The sequence below is a fragment of the Nothoprocta perdicaria genome, unplaced genomic scaffold, assembly GCF_003342845.1.
Source record: "Nothoprocta perdicaria isolate Ctin4 unplaced genomic scaffold, notPer1 scaffold_50, whole genome shotgun sequence".
Lineage (NCBI taxonomy): Eukaryota > Metazoa > Chordata > Aves > Tinamiformes > Tinamidae > Nothoprocta > Nothoprocta perdicaria.
In genome coordinates this window covers 1,094,425-1,111,930 of record NW_020455755.1, presented here as the reverse complement: position 1 = coordinate 1,111,930, position 17,506 = coordinate 1,094,425, and the positions used below count along the sequence as shown (strand labels likewise).

Sequence of the window (17,506 nt, the reverse complement as noted above, 5' to 3'; positions counted from 1 at the left end):
AAGCCTCCGTCACCCGCTAACAAAACCCGCTGGAACAAACACGGTGTCTGGGAGAATAAATTAATCCCTCTTTAAACAGCCTGACTCAGGGGCTGAGTGACGAGCCAGCCTGTTTTCTTTTAAAATAGGACAGGGCTGCTCGCACCGCGTTTTAATTCTCTTTTTTCTCCTCTTTTCGTTTTTCCCCCCAATTTTTTTCCTTTTTTTTTTTCCCCTTTTTGATGTGCGCGCGTACGAAGAGCGGATAAACGCAAGCGATATTAGGGAGGAATGCGGCGCCTGGACCGGGCAGCGCTTCTCTCCTTCCCTCCCTCTGCAAACTGACTCACTGCTTTTTTTCCCCACTGCTTGATTTGTTTTTTCTTTTTTGTTCCTTTCTTTTTTTCTGTCTGCAAAAGACTTGCTTAAAAATACCGCTGTTTATGTAATTCCGCAGAAAATCCGGCGTGCAAAAAAAAAAAAAAATCCCCTTGTTTTCGTAAACTGAAACCCGGATCTTCTCCATGCCGGATTCTTTTCTGATGCCTCCTGTTCTTTTTGAGCTTGAAAGCATTAAAATGTGCAACTGCAGCAGCAGCAAAAATAATTAAAAAAAAAAAGTGGAAGGGAAGCGTGCACATCGCCTTTTTCCCTAGGTAGAATAATGCTCCTCGCAAATTCCCGACTGCGGACACTTGCTTACTCACTGTCCTAGTTGGAATTAAAACAAACCCCCCAGCCCGCGACGTGAATTTGGAAGCCCGGGCCGGATGAATAAACGGGCAAGGAGCGCGCACCGCTGCTTTATAGAGGAAAAACGAGCGCCTCGCAAGTGCCGAGGGATGAGTCACGGGCTGGGGTGCTCTGCCTCCGAAAACACGCAGGGAATGTCCCCTCTTCCCGAGCGCGGCCGCGGCGCGAGCCGGGCACCGCGCGCCTGCACGGACCCAAAACCGCCCTCTCCCGCCCCGTCCTGGCCCAAAGGAGCCCGATTTTTGTGTAGTTTCGTGGTTTAACACCGCCCATGACACGGGGGCTGGCTCCGGTCTTGTAAATGATTCCGGCTCTAGTGGGCAGTTGTGATTTGCACGTCGGGAAAGTTTCCCCGGAGAAGTTCATCCCGCGGCTTTAGGGCCGCCCCCCTCCATGCTCGGGTCGCTTTGTCTCCTTTCTGCACGCTCCTCTTGAATGGTTGGGGGAAAAGCGATTATTGGGCTGGAAATACTGTATTCTAGCAGCCTCTTCAACCAACGCTAAGCACTGCTTACCAATGTGTGTTCAGCTTCTCGCTGCTTGTTTCTACTTAACTTTTTTAAAGGATGCTGCATTTTGAAATAGTCTCGTCCCACTTTTGCTTCAGTTTAGTAGTAGGTTTTGCTGCTTTTAATTACAGAGCCAGCAGTTCCCTTTCCTAACGTATTTAGTTACGTGCAACTTCAAAGCATCTTCATAAAACCGTGACTTGGAAATTTTTCTCTGATTTTTTTTCCCCATATAATAAAACTTTAAGACCACATAATGAAAGCTGAATATTGTTTCTTGAGTCATTTTGTTAAGTCCAGTGATTTAGGGTATAAGCACATCGTGTACCCAGCAGAAAGCATTATTGAAATATTTTTTTGATGTTAACTTGGCTTAGTGTTTCTTCTCTCTGTCCCCACCAACAAAGTCTAAACCAAAACCCAGAGATTATTTAAAAACTAATAGGAAAGAGTGGGTTTTAAGGGCCTTAAACACCAGTAAGAGTTAAATAACAAGTCCAAATGAGTGCATACACACCATAATTCTTTTTAGGGGTGTTTTTTTTTACTTCATGTGTTTTTCAGCTGTGACAGGTTTTTCTAAGGGAAGGTTTAATCATCAGTGTGTAAAATCATAGTTTTTAGATAAGTGCTTTCAGAAAAGGAGTCATTGTCTTAATCTTAACAGCAATTAGATATGTGCAATAACTGTCCATTGCTCTTACTGAATAAAGTTGCTTGATTGTGCTTAGGTGGTATTTTGATGAATTGTATCTCTTCTTAAAAAAAAAAAAAAATACTCTATTGAGTAAGCAGATCTTGTTTGGATTTTATTAGTGCCCTGAAATGCATGTTTTGAAAGCCGCTTTTACTATCTGCTGGGAGAGTGAAAGTTGTATCTGTTAGTGTTAGGAGAAATCATCCATCAGATGGAGCGTTCAAGATATGACTCATGCTAATTTGTTGCTCTCACATTAAGGCTCGAGCGCTAAAATCTTCTAGCCTCTGGCACTGGAAGTTCACAGTGCCGCCTCCTACCACTCAGGGTCATGAATTAGCTCTTGCTTTCCTTACTACCCCCCTAGAAAGAAAGATGTTTGTGATAGAGGGAGGGTATTTTGCATGGGAGCCTGTCCCGGGCGATGCAAATGCCACAAAGATGTTGCCTCGACATTAATGCTAGGTCGAGTAAAGCGCCGTTCTGAGGGGAGATGAGTCGCGAAGGCGGCAGAGCAGCAGGTGCTGCCTTCCTGCCGGCCACCGCTCCCTGCGGGAAGGGCTGCTTAGCGGGACAGCAGCGCCGGGAACGCTGCGCATCTGGGAACCCAGATAAGCAGGCTTACATAAGCACTGGCCAGGGAGCGTGGAGCCTTGTGAATATACACCGTTTTACACTCAACATCTGTGTTAGTGCAATAGGAATATTGCATCATTACCTTGAAGTGCTAATGTTTCTTTAAGGCTAGAAAGTGTCCATAAACTGCCTAAGTTTGAACCCTGTCCAAAAGATTTGGGCTCCCTATTATCCGATCTGCTAGCTCTGCCTTTGAAATTGTATATCTTGAGCTATCCTTAGGTGCTCTTAAGTGTCTTCTGATGCCAGTTAACAACATTGTTTAATGCTTATTTAAAGTTGGCTGTAAAACATTTCCAATTTTTCAAAAGTAAAACTGTATTTTTTAAGTACATAACTTGCTTAATATTGTACTTGCGTTGTGTATGTATATATATTGTTCTCTTTAAGCAATGTAGATGTCGCAATCCTTTTTTTTTTTTTTTTAAATATGGAAAATAAATGGTTGAAAATCCACAACTGTCACTTAAGTCAGGCAAAAAGGGAATGGAAAAGATGAGCCGTGTGCGACACGCTGCCTGGGGAGGTGAGCATCCAGCACAGCTCTGGCTCTTCGGCGGCCGGCTCTGCAGAGCGGCCCTGGGCTGCGCTGAGGTCCCCGCTGCGCGTGGCCCGAGTGGGGCTGCCCCGGGGCACTCGGTGGCAGGTGGGGTGGCCGCAGGAGCTGTGTGGCCCTGGCGAGTCCCCCGAGTTGTGTGTTTCAGTCTCCTTAATCCCGACTTTCTCCCGCGAACCCTTTCCCTGTGAGAGGCTCGGGAGCCGAGGAACATGTTTCCCTGTCCCGCGGGCTAGCGCTTGCGTTCACCTGTGGCTCCCGTCCAAGGATCAGCGGTGCCCTCCTGACGAGCGAGCGGCGAGCGATGCAGGGTTTGTACACGTAGCAGGAGGAAGCAGGAACCCAAGCACCCAGGGCGCTCCGAGCCCGGGCCTGCGTGTGCCGTGCTCGCTGCTGGCTCTGGGTGCTTGCAGGCAAAGTGACTGGGGGTTCCCAAGGAAAGTTCCCCGTGAGCCCAGTACTGACCTCTCGGAAGGGCCTGACACAGTTAACATGGAAAGGATTTTGGAGTGTGCTTGTTAAAACTGTCCTTTTCCCCACCAAAATAAAAGCAGAGATGTGGGAGGTTGCACACAGCAACACCCAATGATTTATTCAGCTTTCACAGCCTCAAGTGCTGAAAGGAAGCACATGTTATTTTATGAAGGAAAACACAGAGAAGAAATCCTGGGAGGCTGGAGTACTGATTTAATGTGAATGCAGGGCTCCCCCAACTCCGCTTCAGCCCTCGTGTTGCTGCGTTAGTCACTAGGCCAATTTAAAACTGGTCTGATGAGAGCGAGGCACATCTTGCCTGCAGATGTGCTTAAACTGGCTTAAAGGTGCTGGTGATTTATTTTAATGCTCCATTAGGCTGAATTGGTCTGTGTGCTTTCTAAACCACTTTAAATTTGTATCTGCTGGGCTTCTGTCCCGGTCTAACGGGATGAGCTTTCGTAGCAGCGGTTACTGCGTGTGCGTGAGCAGGGCGCAGCGGAGGCCGCCCGCGCTCGAGGCCCGCGCGCTCCGTACGCCACACTGTGCCCGCCTCCTTTCCCCTAGCTTCTGCCCGTGCTCTGGAGCTTGGGCTCAGCTCTGTTTGCTGCTTTAAAGCAGCTTTGACGTCTTTATTTTCCATCCCTCTGTCCCCTTTCTTTTCTGCACTGTGTTCTCCCAGATTTCTGGATATCTACCAGGGCTTATTGAGTAACTTCAGGTCGCAAAACAGTTCCAATGAAGAGAAAAAGAACGTGTCTTTATTGCTCTTAGTTTGCAGATGCGAGGAACCCAGCGATGGCTGTGTAAATGCAGTGGGAGCCCGCTAAATATAGCACGCAGGCTTTAACCGGCCCTTGATCCGAGTTGCTTTGCAATGGCCTCAGCGCTAGCGTCCTGGTACAAACACCTTGTTCAAATAAGATGGCTTATCGCATCCCGGCCCTCTGCGGCCGCGGTTTAATTCTCGGCATGCACTAAGCTCGGCTTAATTTTGAAGGTGGAGCACTGCTTGCTGCTCCGTCGGTGCATTCGTAAGCTCCGAAGGTAGTCCCAGTGTGGTATCTGATATGATGCAAAGCAAGTATCTGTTATGTAAAGATCAAACGATATGTTAGCAAGAGATCTGACAAGCACCTAGTTGTTTTCCATGAGAAATGTTGCCCTCCGGAAACTTAATAATTATTTGATTGTTATGATGTGTGCCTTCCTACACTTATTCACCACAGAATCTGCACAGAGCATGCATTTACTGTGCGAGTGCCTTATCCCGCCCAAGAACAGCATTATGCAACCCTTTCCCCTTGTTCCCTCAGCGGCTTTTGGTCTAGAATTTGCTTTTGGTAGTTTGTACATGTTCTCACCGCGTCAAAGTGAGCACCCATCAATAGAATTTAAGTGTGAATGTTTGGTTTTAGGCACATGAAGCCTCACATCACCAACAGCAGGCAGCGCAGAACAGTTTGTTGCCTCTCCTGAGCTCTGCTGTTGAGCCACCCGATCAGAAGCCGATTCTGCCCTTACCAATAACGCAGAAACCTCAGCCTGCACAAGAAACGTTAAAGGATGCTATTGTTGGGATTAAAAAGGAAAAACCTAAAACCTCCTTTGTGTGCACTTACTGCAGCAAAGCTTTCAGGGACAGCTACCATTTGAGGCGTCACGAGTCCTGCCACACAGGGATAAAGTTAGTGTCACGGCCAAAGAAAACTCCCACCACAATGGTGCCCCTTATTTCGACCATCGCTGGTGACAACAGCCGAAGCTCCTTGGTTTCGACTATCGCAGGCATCCTGTCCACAGTCACTACGTCTTCCTCTGCCACCAACCCCAGCAGCAGTGCTGGTGCGACGGCCATGGCAGTGACTCAGACCGTGAAGAAGCCCAGCAAGCCCGTTAAGAAGAACCACGCTTGTGAGATGTGTGGAAAGGCCTTCAGGGATGTGTATCACCTCAACCGGCACAAGCTGTCCCACTCAGATGAGAAACCCTTTGAATGTCCCATTTGCAATCAGCGCTTCAAGAGGAAGGATCGCATGACCTACCACGTGAGGTCTCATGAAGGTGGCATCACGAAACCGTACACCTGTGGTGTTTGTGGAAAAGGCTTCTCGAGGTACCATGTAGAAAATCCCAGGCGAGCTCAAGTATTGGCTTTTCATAACCAAGAAGGGTTAAGCTATCATAGCGAGGGGCTAGGAGAAGGAGACTCCTTAGATGATTGGTGAGGGGATAAAGAGCCTTGTTTACCTCTAGGGTGTGGGTCTCAATCCGAGCCAGCTTGACAGTGGCCGAAAGCGGTCCCTGTTTCACGGCAGTGTTTTGAAATGACGTTGGGACCTCATCCAGGCCCCGCAGGACACGTGCCTGTGTCACCGGCAGTGATAAGGGAGCCCCTTTCCCAGCCTTTGGCAGGGTCGGTGACCGAGCGGGGCACGGCAGGCGCGCCGCCTCCCTGTCCCTTCCCGCGGCTGAGACCGGCAGAGCGCAGCGGGGAAGCCCGCGCTGCTGTGCCCGGCTCTAGGCTGTGCTGGGAACAGAGCTCCAGCCGCTGGAGCCGTCGCTTGTCACCCTTTCGCACAAGGTGCACGCGCATGGACCCATTGCACGTGTGTGGGAAGAGCACGGTTCAGTTTTAAACTGCAAACCGGCTCTCAGTGTAACTTCGTTATGTTATTGTAGCCGAAAGCCACTTCATAGGTAACGGGAACGTCCTTATTCCTGTTGTGCAGGGGGCTGTGGGCTGCAAAGGGTCTACAGTGCAGTGGTCAGCACTGTTAGCCAGGGTGTTGCTGCTACACGTTTGTAACAGGATGTGTTTTCTTCTCTGTTCCCGTCTTCTTTTGCAGGCCTGATCATTTAAGCTGTCATGTTAAACACGTTCACTCAACAGAAAGACCCTTCAAATGCCAAGTAAGGTTCAAATAATTTAGTAACAACACACAAGGTTTTGTAGTTAGAAAGTATCAGGTGAATAATCTTCCAAGAATCAAGAGGCTACTGTGATTACTTTATTGGAGAACAATGTAGGTACACTGTTTTAACATAGACTCAGCAGTAGATTGCAAGCTTAGTAGACTGCAGGAATAATGTGTGTCTTGGGTTTTCTCAATGTCTAGAAATCCATATAAATCAATATTGTATCTAATACAAGTTAGGAAAAAATAGGAAAAAAAGAGGGTTAGAATAGGTAATTCTAGATCCATCATTTTGCTGTAAATCGAAAGCAAGATGTCGTAAGTTGAAGGTTTTATATGAGAGAATTTGACTGCTCTTGAACAATTAACTGTTTCGCTTGGAGTATCCATGCTTGTTCCAACCTGTATTTTAGTGACTCACCGTATTAAGTACATGTTTTGAGTAAAAAGAATAGGCATAGAGGAAGGTTTTGTTTCCTTCTTCTAATTTGGATGGAAACATAACTGAGCAGTGCAAAACATCGAGTTCAGATTTGTGCAGTACAAGTTTATCAGATGCTACCTTTACCTGTTCCAGGTGTTTGTTTATAAGCGGCCTCTTGCTTTGGTACGTAAGGCAACCTTCTATTTTAAGAAAGCTCAGGTAGAATAAAGTGTGAGTTTGACCTGTTGGTGTCAGACGATCACTCCCATTAAGCTGCTAGATAATTTTCAGTCTCTGCCCAGCAGCTGAATGTTGTTTTTTTTCTATAAGTAAAACTTCAAGCTTTCTGTAGGCTTGGGATACCAGTGGTGTAAATAGATACAGGTAAAATAGGCCTAAAATGGTAATGCAAATCGTACTCTAACACTGTCTTTAAAAGTCACTGTTGTCCTTCATGTAGACGTGCACTGCTGCCTTTGCCACCAAAGACAGACTGCGGACACACATGGTGCGCCATGAAGGAAAGGTATCGTGTAATATCTGTGGTAAACTTCTGAGTGCAGCATATATCACCAGCCACTTAAAGACACACGGGCAGAGCCAAAGTATCAACTGTAATACCTGTAAACAAGGCATCAATAAAAGTAGGTGAACGTTTTAAAAACATTTCTAATAACTATGTGTTTGCAAAAGTTTGCAAAGAGAGTTGCCTGTGATTACTTGAAAATGAAAAAGCAGCCGTCACTTTGGGTATTCACACCTATTAAAAGTAAATATTTGAAAACAGGATCTTTAGCTCCAGAAATTGGCATATGTGGAATTGGTTTGGTACTAGACTGTGCACTTATCTCTTAGAGGAATGCCCTGCAATGTGTGAGAATAACCCATCTCTTGAAGAAAAGAGTTTTCTCAGCTTCTAAGTACACTAGTACTTCCTGAACTACGAATTTAAAAGTCTAACGAGTAATTTAGAAGATTTTAGAATATTTGAGAACTACTTATATCTGCCAAGTTTCAGGTTTGAAGCCTGATCCCAAATCTCACCGAAGTCAAAAGAAAGATTTCTGAGCGTTTTCTGAGTTTTGGCCCTGAGACTCAGTGATTTCTCTGGCAGTAGCTGACAAGAACAGCACTTAAGCCCAGCCTTGATATGCTTTGGTCGCTAATGGTATTTGACTTGTGTTACAGAGGACTTCGGGTGAGATGTCTGTAGTAGTTCCTTCTAGTCTTAAACTCCCTGAATTCCCTCTTAAAATACCTGTAACTTTAACAGACCTCTCTAGTGATGTACGGTGGGGTATTCAAAGGAATCAAACGGGAGAAAACAAATGAATGTCCTTAGAAACCTTGTCCTTGAAGTCTTTTAAAACATTAATTTACAGGATCTTTTCAGCTCATGTTACTCCTGGATAATTTGAAGGTACTGTGAATATCTGAAATGCCTGAGAGTTGAACATAATGTGAAATTTTTATGTGAGATCTTTTTCAAAGGATAGGGTTACAGGTCTGTCAGTTTGGTGGTGCTAAGCAGTGCATGTGAGGCATCACAGCAGTTGGTAGAGGTGAAAATGATGAGCTGTAGTGTGGCCAAAGAGAAGTAACATGCTGTTCTGTGATAGAAATGTGAACTGAAAATGTTGTCATGCTTGCAATGACAAGATAGGGGTCTTTTTGGAAACTGGAACTGAGGTTTACAAAAACTGGAGCTGACTAACCATCTTGTGTTCTAGAGAGTCCTCATAACCTTGCATTTCGGTCTTCCTAAAGTACAAGCAAAGTAAACTATTAGAAAGGAGTTGTGTGTTTTTTATTTTTTTTTCTCGTCAGGCAACTAGATGCTCCTGACACTGCACCTTTTCTTTTAGATCTCAGAAAGATAGTTTTAAAAAAACGCAGAATTAATTTTATGTTTTTGACCACCTCTGTGATTCTGACTCTTGGAATCCTTCAAGTCATGTTTGTCACCTCAGTAGCAAAGTGTGTAACTGCAAGGTGAATTTGTGTTCTTACTTAATTGGCATAGCGTGCATGAGTGAAGAGACCAGCAATCAGAAGCAGCAGCAGCAACAGCAGCAGCAACAGCAGCAGCAGCAACAACAGCAACAGCAGCAGCAACAGCAGCAGCAGCAACAGCAGCAGCAGCAGCAGCAGCAGCAACATGTAACAAGTTGGCCTGGAAAGCAGGTAGAGACCCTGAGATTATGGGAAGAGGCCGTCAAAGCAAGGAAGAAAGGTAAAACAAAACATTACTTACAGTCCTGGTTTTACAAGACAGTAGAGCTTACACAGTTGCATAGGGAGCTGAAGATATCAGAACAAGATTTGTGTTATGCGAAATTTTAATTCTCATGTCTAGAAGTAATAGCTAAAAGCTAGCAGGAGGATAAATTATGAGAATTAAGCTGTTGTAAATGAACTCTTTATTATTTACTTGCCACTGGTGTCTGTGCTTGAATGTGTACATAGCAGTCATCAATTATAAAAGGATGTTTGTGTCTGCTCCAAGGCAAGAGCGTGTTGTGGACTTACATGTGGTTTTTAGCTGTGTTTATGCATGTCTGCCTGTTGTTAGCTTGTGTGCATATATATTAGATATATTTATGTTTTATATATATATGTAAACACACACACATATACATATATATGCATGCATACGTAACAACAACCCGTCTTTACATCAACAGCAGGGTGCATGTGAATGGTTTTTGTGTCCCTTCTATTTGTTCTCTCCCATTTTTTCCATTTATATTGTCCTTCACTTAACTCTATTTGCATAAAGTTTTCCGGATCTCACAGAACTTACTCTTCCATTTCTTTTCTCCTTACAAGATTAACTAATACATGGAAGTGCTTTTCATTTTTGCCAGCTTGCGCTCACCTGTCTTGCTGCAGTTGAATACTTCATTTCGTTACTGGGTGTGCTAGTTTGGGAAGGAATAGGTTGCTTCGATTTAGTGACTTGTGCTGAAGTGCAGCAGCTGCAAATCCGTTGCTGCTTGCTTATTCTTTCCATAGCACTTTGATTTCTAATACCTGCCATGTGACTCTTGTGGATTACATGTTTTAGAACAAATTCTTAGTGACCACTTGCTGGTTTTCACTAGCTCTGTTTCTGATTAATAAATGTTCTCAACTCTTCTTCTTTTTCTTTTTCCTTTTTTTTTTCCCCTAAATTTCCTTTTAGTTTCTTCATTCTTTTCTTCTCTAGGTCTTGTCTGTGCAATAGGCTGCTTGCTCCTTTCTCCTTGATTGTTATTCCAGTCCAATTCAATTGATTGAATTCTGCGATTAGACATTAGTAATGCTAACATAAAGTTTAATTAAAATGAAAATTAATGAATTAAATATAATCAGAGTGCTAAATGGATAAAGCAAAGGGGTGTCAGATTTACGAAGTCTCTAAAAATGTTAAAAAGTGGATTTTTTTCTACCTGCCCTTCCCGCTGTGTTGTTGCCCCTTCCCTGCCTCTCGCGTTGTTGTTCCTGAATATCCCGCAGCAGGAAGGGTGGTTTGGAGGGCGCGCGGGGCGGCAGGCGGGGGAGCGTTGCCAGACTGATGATACCCGGTTCACGTGGCTGACGTGGGAGCGGGCAGGGCTGGGGGTCCTTGTGCGTTCCCTTGCTTGGACGCCGAGGCTGGAGCAGTCACTTCGGTTACTCCTTGTGTGCTGGTCCCCCCGTCAGTGCCACTTCTTGTGTTGGTTTTACCACACTGTACAGGACTTTTCTTTAAGTCCAATATTATTTATTTTCACAATTTTTTTTTCACTCTTTCCCTTCCCCTCCACCCCTCCTAGATGTGGACTTTGAAGACCCAACAGTAACCCTTGCATGGGGCTAATGTTGCGTTTAAAGTTAACCCGCTCTTGATACGTTTGCGGCGCGCGCCGCCTGGCCTGATGCCGAGCGGACCCTCGCCGGACGCCGGGGCCCTCTCCGCGGTGCCAGCCCCTGCCAGCCCCTCCTTGTCCCGCGCTTAATTCCTGCTTGCTGCAAAGCAAAGTAAAAAACAAGAGCAAAAGCCCGACCTCGGTGTGGAACTGTAGTTAATGTGAAAGCTGAGCAGCTGCTGGGGGTTGGAAGAGCTAACGGGTAGACGCGTTGTGATCGGTGGAGCTGCTGAGTGCAAATCAGAAAGACTGAAATAAGCAGGTGTAAATATTGAAACGAGCTTTGCTTCTCAGTCCCTAATAATGACTTTTTAAAACCTTCACAGAATGTCAGTTCACCTTTGAGAAGGCTATAGAGTACGTACCATTCGGTATGTACACTCTCTCCTCTATTTATAATGTTCCTCTTGGGAGGATGTTTTTGATTGTGCGATGCTGTTTTTATGAATAAAATCCTCTTTATAATAGACAACTTTGCTTGACTTCCCAGGAAAAAAAATAATGAACTCATATGAACTGCATGAGAGTTTGTATTTCTTGCAGACTATAGAATGTTAACAGTTTTAACTTACTAATAATTCCTAAAGAAAATTATTCCAAAATTTGTACCTGTTCTTGTTTGTTGTTATTTTATTTTTTATTTTAAAATCTTGTCCATGGTTTTTTATGTGTTTAAAAACTTTTTGTCTTTTTATGTCTCATTTTTAGAAGCTGCTAACTTGTGCCAAACCTCCACTGCTGCTACTACGCCTGTGACTCTTACTACTCCATTCAATATAACGTCCTCTGTGGCTTCTGGGACTATCACAAACCCAGTCACAGTGGCAGCTGCAATGAGCATGAGAAGTCCAGTAAATGTATCAAGTGCAGTTAATATATCCAGCCCGATGAACTTAGGGCATCCTGTAACCATCACCAGTCCATTATCCATGACATCTCCATTAACGCTCACCACACCAGTCAATTTACCCACCCCCGTAACCGCCCCAGTGAATATAGCGCATCCAGTCACCATCACGTCTCCCATGAACCTCCCCACGCCGATGACGTTAGCGGGTCCGTTAAATATAGCAATGCGGCCGGTAGAGAGCATGCCTTTCCTGCCCCAAGCCTTGCCCACGTCTCCTCCCTGGTAAAGAATTTCCAAACAGTATTAAGAGGATTAAAACGGAATCCTTACCAGCAGTTGCTTTTTGGGTTTTTTTAGTTCTTTCTTCTAGTTAATAATAACTCGAGCTAAGTCACTGGTGTGGCATGCACCGTCAGAGACCATAGTAGCATCTTCCCCTGTCGATTTGGCTATTGTTCGAACTTGAGTTTCACTGGAGCACTTCATTAAAAGTAAGTTTTACCTTTTACCTTTTAGCTGACTGATACTGAATTAGAGCAGATAACGTACTTGTCAGAGTGAAAAAAAAAAAAAGTTGTTAAAAATCAGCTTTATGTTTTATCCCCCAAATCGTAACTTAGAAAATTATTTTAATGTAAACACTAGCAAAGACCCCTCTGTATCTTTAACAGGGTGGATGGCTAATTTTAACTTGCCAGTTGTAAGTCCATTATTTCTGAGCTAGTGTAGAATCTTTGTCTGTGTTAATGTTCTTTTTTTCTTTTCTTTTTTTTTTTTTTTAATGAGTAAATGCATTACAATGTTGTCATTTTTAAAAATGCATTTTGGAGAAAATATGCATTTTACCTTTGGGAATATGATAATTTCAGGCAGCATTCCCTATGGGAAAGGTGATACCAGCTCTGATATGCAAAGCATATGATAACTTATCATTCTAACTTCAACATATAATAGGGATTGTGACCTGATATTTGGAGATGTAAATATTACCCAACATATTACCCTAAGGGAATATAGCATTGTAGTCGACATTTTTTTTAAAAAAAACCACCTGTTCTTGTTTGGTGAGAAACAGCCACGGCTGACAGAAGAGTCAAAATGTACGTGAACATGGTCTCTGAGCAGTCAGACCCCTATGGGACTCTTACCTAGGAGCAAAAGGAGTGCTTTGAAACTTATGAAATAACTGCTTTAAGCTGGAAGATTCTGGAGACACCGGGTATGATTTTTATGCCCTCTGTCTCCCAATCAGAACCTGCTGGTGTTGCAGCAGGGGACAGACGTGTTAGTTGTTCACTAGAAGTTTTGTCTTATATTAAATTGTATACAGTTTTTATTCTAACCACTAACTAGGTAGGATGCCCCTTCAGGACAAGCAGAGAGCGTCTTTTAATTTCTCCCCTACTTCTTAATCAAGTGTTGTGCAAATCTGTTCAACTTTGTAAATATTTGCAAACATCATCATTTTTACGTTATTCTTCTATTGTGTTAACACATTTCTATCAGTTTGTGGGAGTTCTGGGGTGGTGGTCCGAACTGTCCGGCCCAGAACTTCTCCATAAATGATCACACATGTTTAAGCTACATGTGCTTTTTATTTCTTAACCTGTTTATCTGTACATAAAGTAGAAAGCAAAATCTAGGGAAACAGATATACTTTTTAGACTATCATGTCACATATTCACGTTTTTAAAACTTTGTTTTAAAAAAAACACCCTAAAACCAAGACTCTACATTAAAAAAATAATAATAAAATGACAGTTGCGATGTTTTTCTCCTAACGAGGTGGGAAGCTGTGGAGACTGGCGTTGCGCAGAGCGCGAGCGGGCCCGGCTGCTCGAGGCGCGCGGCCGCGGGGCAGCGAGGGCCGCGCGCCGGGCTCGGGTGACAGGTATCTCTATCATTACGTGAAACTGTTCTAGGGGCTTGGACTACATAGTAAAACAAAAACAAAAAAAAAAATAGAGCTTAGTGTAAAATAATTTTATAAATGATCTTTTGTACTTTAGGACATCAAATTGTACAACTTTTGTATATATAAAAGCTTAGGAACTTTCTGTTTAGCAGAAAGGAAACACATTCCTACACTTTTAATGTATATGTTTGTTATAATGTCCATGTAAACATATGCCCTATGTTTGTGCCTTTTAATTAGTTTGTCTCAATAAACAAAACTGTAGAGAAGAATATGTAGCTATGACTTTGTTCCCGCTGTGGCCGCTGCGGCCGCGGCCACGGGCGGCTCCCCGGCGCACTGCGGCCGCGCCAGCCGCCCTGCTCTCGGGGACGTGGTTTCCGAGCCGTCTCTGTCACCCCTGGATACGATACCAACCCGCACCACTTGTACCAGTAGGTAGAGTCTTCTGGACCTGGGTAAAGTGCCGTGCTGACCCCTAGACGGAGTTTGGGTGTCCCTGAGCTTAAAAGATAAAAGCATTAAAAGCTAATATGAAAATGTGTACTAGAAGTGGTTATCTATGAATTACTTACAATAAACAGGTGTGAGACTCGATCGTATGTTGTCAATTACTGTAGTATTGACAGGAGCTGCTGCCCGCAGCCGGTGTGTCCTGCGGCTGTCCCGCTGATCCCGGCAGAGCAGCGGGAAGAATAAACACATTAAACACTGGCAAGGAGATTTTTCAGTGTGACAGAGACTTCCCAAACCACTAACCATGGCACTCTTAGCGTGGGGCAGGAAAAGGGCTGTTTCCTTTTTATTTTATGTTGGTTCTGCTCGAATGTACCTGCTTTATGTCCACAAAGCTGCATTAGCTAATTGTCAACCTGCTTCGCCTGCCCTTGGGTAAACATTGGTGTGCGCTGCGCATGGGCGCTCGGAGGTGTGCGCCTTGGCTCTCTCGACGTCGACATTAATTTTACTTGCAATGCCATCATGCAAAATCCATTAAGCTGTTTTGACGTGCGAACACAAACTGGCCAAGCTGTTTACGCTGCGTGCACGTTAGCACCCCGAGCCCGGTGAGGTCTGCGGCAGCAGAGGAGGAGGAAAATGGGAGCTCTGAGGAGCAGCTGCTGCCGCGGCTCCGGGCTGCTTTCTGCGCAGCTGATGCGCTCAGCCCAGTTTGTTTGATGGAAACTTTTAGGCTGGATGCAGGCCAGCAGCAGGACGAGCGCGGCCGGGCTGAGCCAAGCGGGTTTTGTATCGAGCCCATTCAGGGCTCCGGTTGCAGCTGCTTCAATGGGGGTTTTATTTTTTTCTTCTTAAGTTTCCATAAACATTCAGCATTGGGTTAATAGCTTAGCACTGGCTGAGGCTTTTAAAGCTGACTTTTGCCTCGGAAGGATTTCTGCTTTAGAAACGTGGAGCAGTTGGTTCAGCCACATGCAAACCCCCTCCCTGCGAGGAGCCTGCGTGTGCGGGGCGGACCTGCTGCCCCAAGGATCGCTGGTAAGTGGAGGGTGCAGCGGGGCTGCTTGGCTGCGCGGGAATGCCCTCAGCCCGCGCAGGAGCAGCAGCCTGGAGCAAAACCTGAGAGTGTTCCCGAGTGCTCTCTTTTGTCTTTGCTTGCTCAGTCCAGGGGAGGTCACTGGCAAGAGAGGAGCAGATGTACGTGGTGCGCTTGGCACGAGCTGGCGGCGGGCTGCGACCGCTCCTTCGCAGCGGGGCTGGCGCAGCCGCAGGCCGCCTCGGGTGCCACGGGTCTCGCGCGCTCCACGGTGGATCCTGTGTGCTCTGTGTGGATCCCGCGCGCTCCACGGTGGATCCCGTGTGCTCTGTGTGGATCCTGCGCGCTCCACGGTGGATCCCGTGCGCTCCATGGTGATCTGCGTGCTCCGTGGTGGATCCTGTACGCTCCGTGGTGGATCTTGCATGCTCCGTGGATCCTGCACACTCCGTGGTGGATCCTGCATGCTCCATGGTGGATCCCGTGTGCTACATGATAGATCTGTGTGCTCCGTGGTGGATCCTGCACGCTCCGTGGTGGATCTTGCATGCTCCGTGGATCCTGCACGCTCTGTGGTGGATCCTGCACGCTTCGTGGTGGATCCTGCATGCTCCATGGTGGATCCCGCGTGCTCCATGGTAGTTCCTGTGTGCTCCATGGTGGATCCCGTGTACTCCACAGCATCTGTGTTCACACACGCCTCCTTGTGCACAGACCAAGTTGCTGCTGTGATTTATAGAGTATTATGTTTACATTAAAATGTGTTTGTTTATTTTGCCTCTTACAATATCTTTTTCTTTGGAGCAATAGGAAAAAAAAAAGATATTGAAAGTATTTGAATTTGTCCAACAGAGTTAAAAAACAAAAACAAAAAAAACCACCCAAACCCAATGAGCTCTTTCAGCTGTAACATCCCTAGCCACATAACGGGGGACTGTCTGGAGCAGTTGGTGGCACTAGGGTGATGCTGAGCCTCAAGTTGGGTGCTCTGCTTACTCTTATTTTAGGGACGGTTCTTTCTGATGTATTTTTAAAGCAGCTCAGGGCTCATTTCCAAAGTGGCTGGGATTGGATTCCCACCCAGGAACAAAAGGGGGAATGACTTGCATTTAAGGAAGGCCAGGCTGTTAAAAGCATCCAATAGGATATGTATATATATGTATATGCATTTATCTTGCTGTGTTCCAGAGGAGTGGAACAGAGACTTCCTGCAGATCCCTGCCTCACTTTCCTAGTGACTGACTGACCCATCTCAGAAATTTATCTGTATTTTCCAAAGGCTGCTACTGAGAACTTTTAGTATTTTTAAATGCCCTGGAGGTGCTCTTACCAGCACTTTTAGGATGGACAGTGTAAAAATTGATCTTTTCCTCTCATCGTAGCTAGTCAGAGCAGTAGCTGAGTGACTGGACAGGGGCTGAAATTCCTTGATCCAACATGTTTAAACCACGGCTTTCCCTTGGCCCCCTCAGCGACGACTCGCAGAGCAGCAGCCGAAGGCTGTCAGCACCAGGTGCTGCTCTTATGACAGGAATCACATTCAGCATCAAGCACACAAGGCTCCGTGGATGTCTCCTATGGAATAAAGGAGCCTATGGACTCTGGCTGGGCTTCGACAGCCGCTCCGGTGCTGTGTTGAAACCCAACGGGCAACTCCTGGTTAAAATGCAGCTCTGCGATCTTGACCCAGCAGCAAACCTTTTTTGGTGTTAGTTGCAAGAAAATATTTCAGCACGAAGGGAAACTCAGCCAGCAGCTTCCGTCGGGTCCGCCGTCGGCAGCCGGCCGTGCTTCTGTCGGGACATTTCATCCTGCATCGCTTCTCTCTGAAACGAGCCCAAGGGAAAGAGATGTGAAAGCTGGGACCGTAATAATAATAATAATAATAATAATAATAATAATAATAACAACAACAACAACAACAACAATAATTTTTGTTCTTTGTGTTTCCAGGCTAATTTGAGTAATTTTAAAATCCCTGGATTGTTCTTTAAGGAAGGATACTGAATACTTAGGTGTATGTACAGATTCTGGGGGAGGACACCCCAAATCGCCAGCACTGCCTGGACGTGCCCCCCATGGGCGCAGGGATCTTGGGCAGCCGCGGGGCCCCCGGCGCCCGGAGCCGCGCGGGGGTCCAGCCTGTCCCTAGCGCCTCCGTCCCGACCCCCTGCCCGGCCTCTGTCACCTGCGGCCCCCAATGGGGACACCGAGAGCCCGGGGGCGCTGAGACCCCACGAGGGGGGCAATGAACCCCGGGGGGGGGACACTGCACACTTCGGGTGACACTGAGCCGGGTGGAGGTGGCACCGAACCCCCCGGCAGCACACGGAGCCCCTTGGGGGGACACGGAGCCCCCCGTGGAGGGGCTGAAGCCTCGGAGGGCTCAGGGCGCCCCAGGGAGGCGCCC

At 46.0% G+C, this 17,506-nt stretch overlaps 2 protein-coding genes across 2 annotated transcripts in view; both read left to right on the top strand.

The window, feature by feature from the left end:
• The first annotated feature begins 5,022 nt into the window (after positions 1–5,022).
• VEZF1 (vascular endothelial zinc finger 1) lies at positions 5,023–13,730 on the top strand. The gene is made up of 6 exons (XM_026047792.1): positions 5,023–5,720; positions 6,454–6,517; positions 7,407–7,590; positions 8,970–9,179; positions 11,163–11,207; positions 11,545–13,730. Exons 1-6 carry the CDS (start codon positions 5,326–5,328, stop codon positions 11,970–11,972), a joined length of 1,326 nt encoding a protein of 441 aa, XP_025903577.1. The 5' UTR covers positions 5,023–5,325; the 3' UTR covers positions 11,973–13,730.
• A 2,803-nt stretch (positions 13,731–16,533) lies between these two features.
• CUEDC1 (CUE domain containing 1) overlaps positions 16,534–17,506 on the top strand; it is a 9,168-nt gene continuing 8,195 nt past the window's right edge. The window contains exon 1 of the mRNA XM_026047883.1: positions 16,534–16,609. Coding sequence (XP_025903668.1) covers positions 16,534–16,609 — 76 coding nt within the window. The remainder of the gene's footprint in view (positions 16,610–17,506) is intronic.

Excerpts from the sequence above, each read along its gene's own strand:
- VEZF1 (XM_026047792.1), top strand. The coding sequence starts at position 5,326 with ATGGTGCCCCTTATTTCGACCATCGCTGGTGACAACAGCCGAAGCTCC. Across the intron at positions 5,721-6,453 it reads TGTGGAAAAGGCTTCTCGAG|GCCTGATCATTTAAGCTGTC; the intron begins GTACCATGTAGA and ends CTTCTTTTGCAG. Across the intron at positions 11,208-11,544 it reads TATAGAGTACGTACCATTCG|AAGCTGCTAACTTGTGCCAA; the intron begins GTATGTACACTC and ends TCTCATTTTTAG.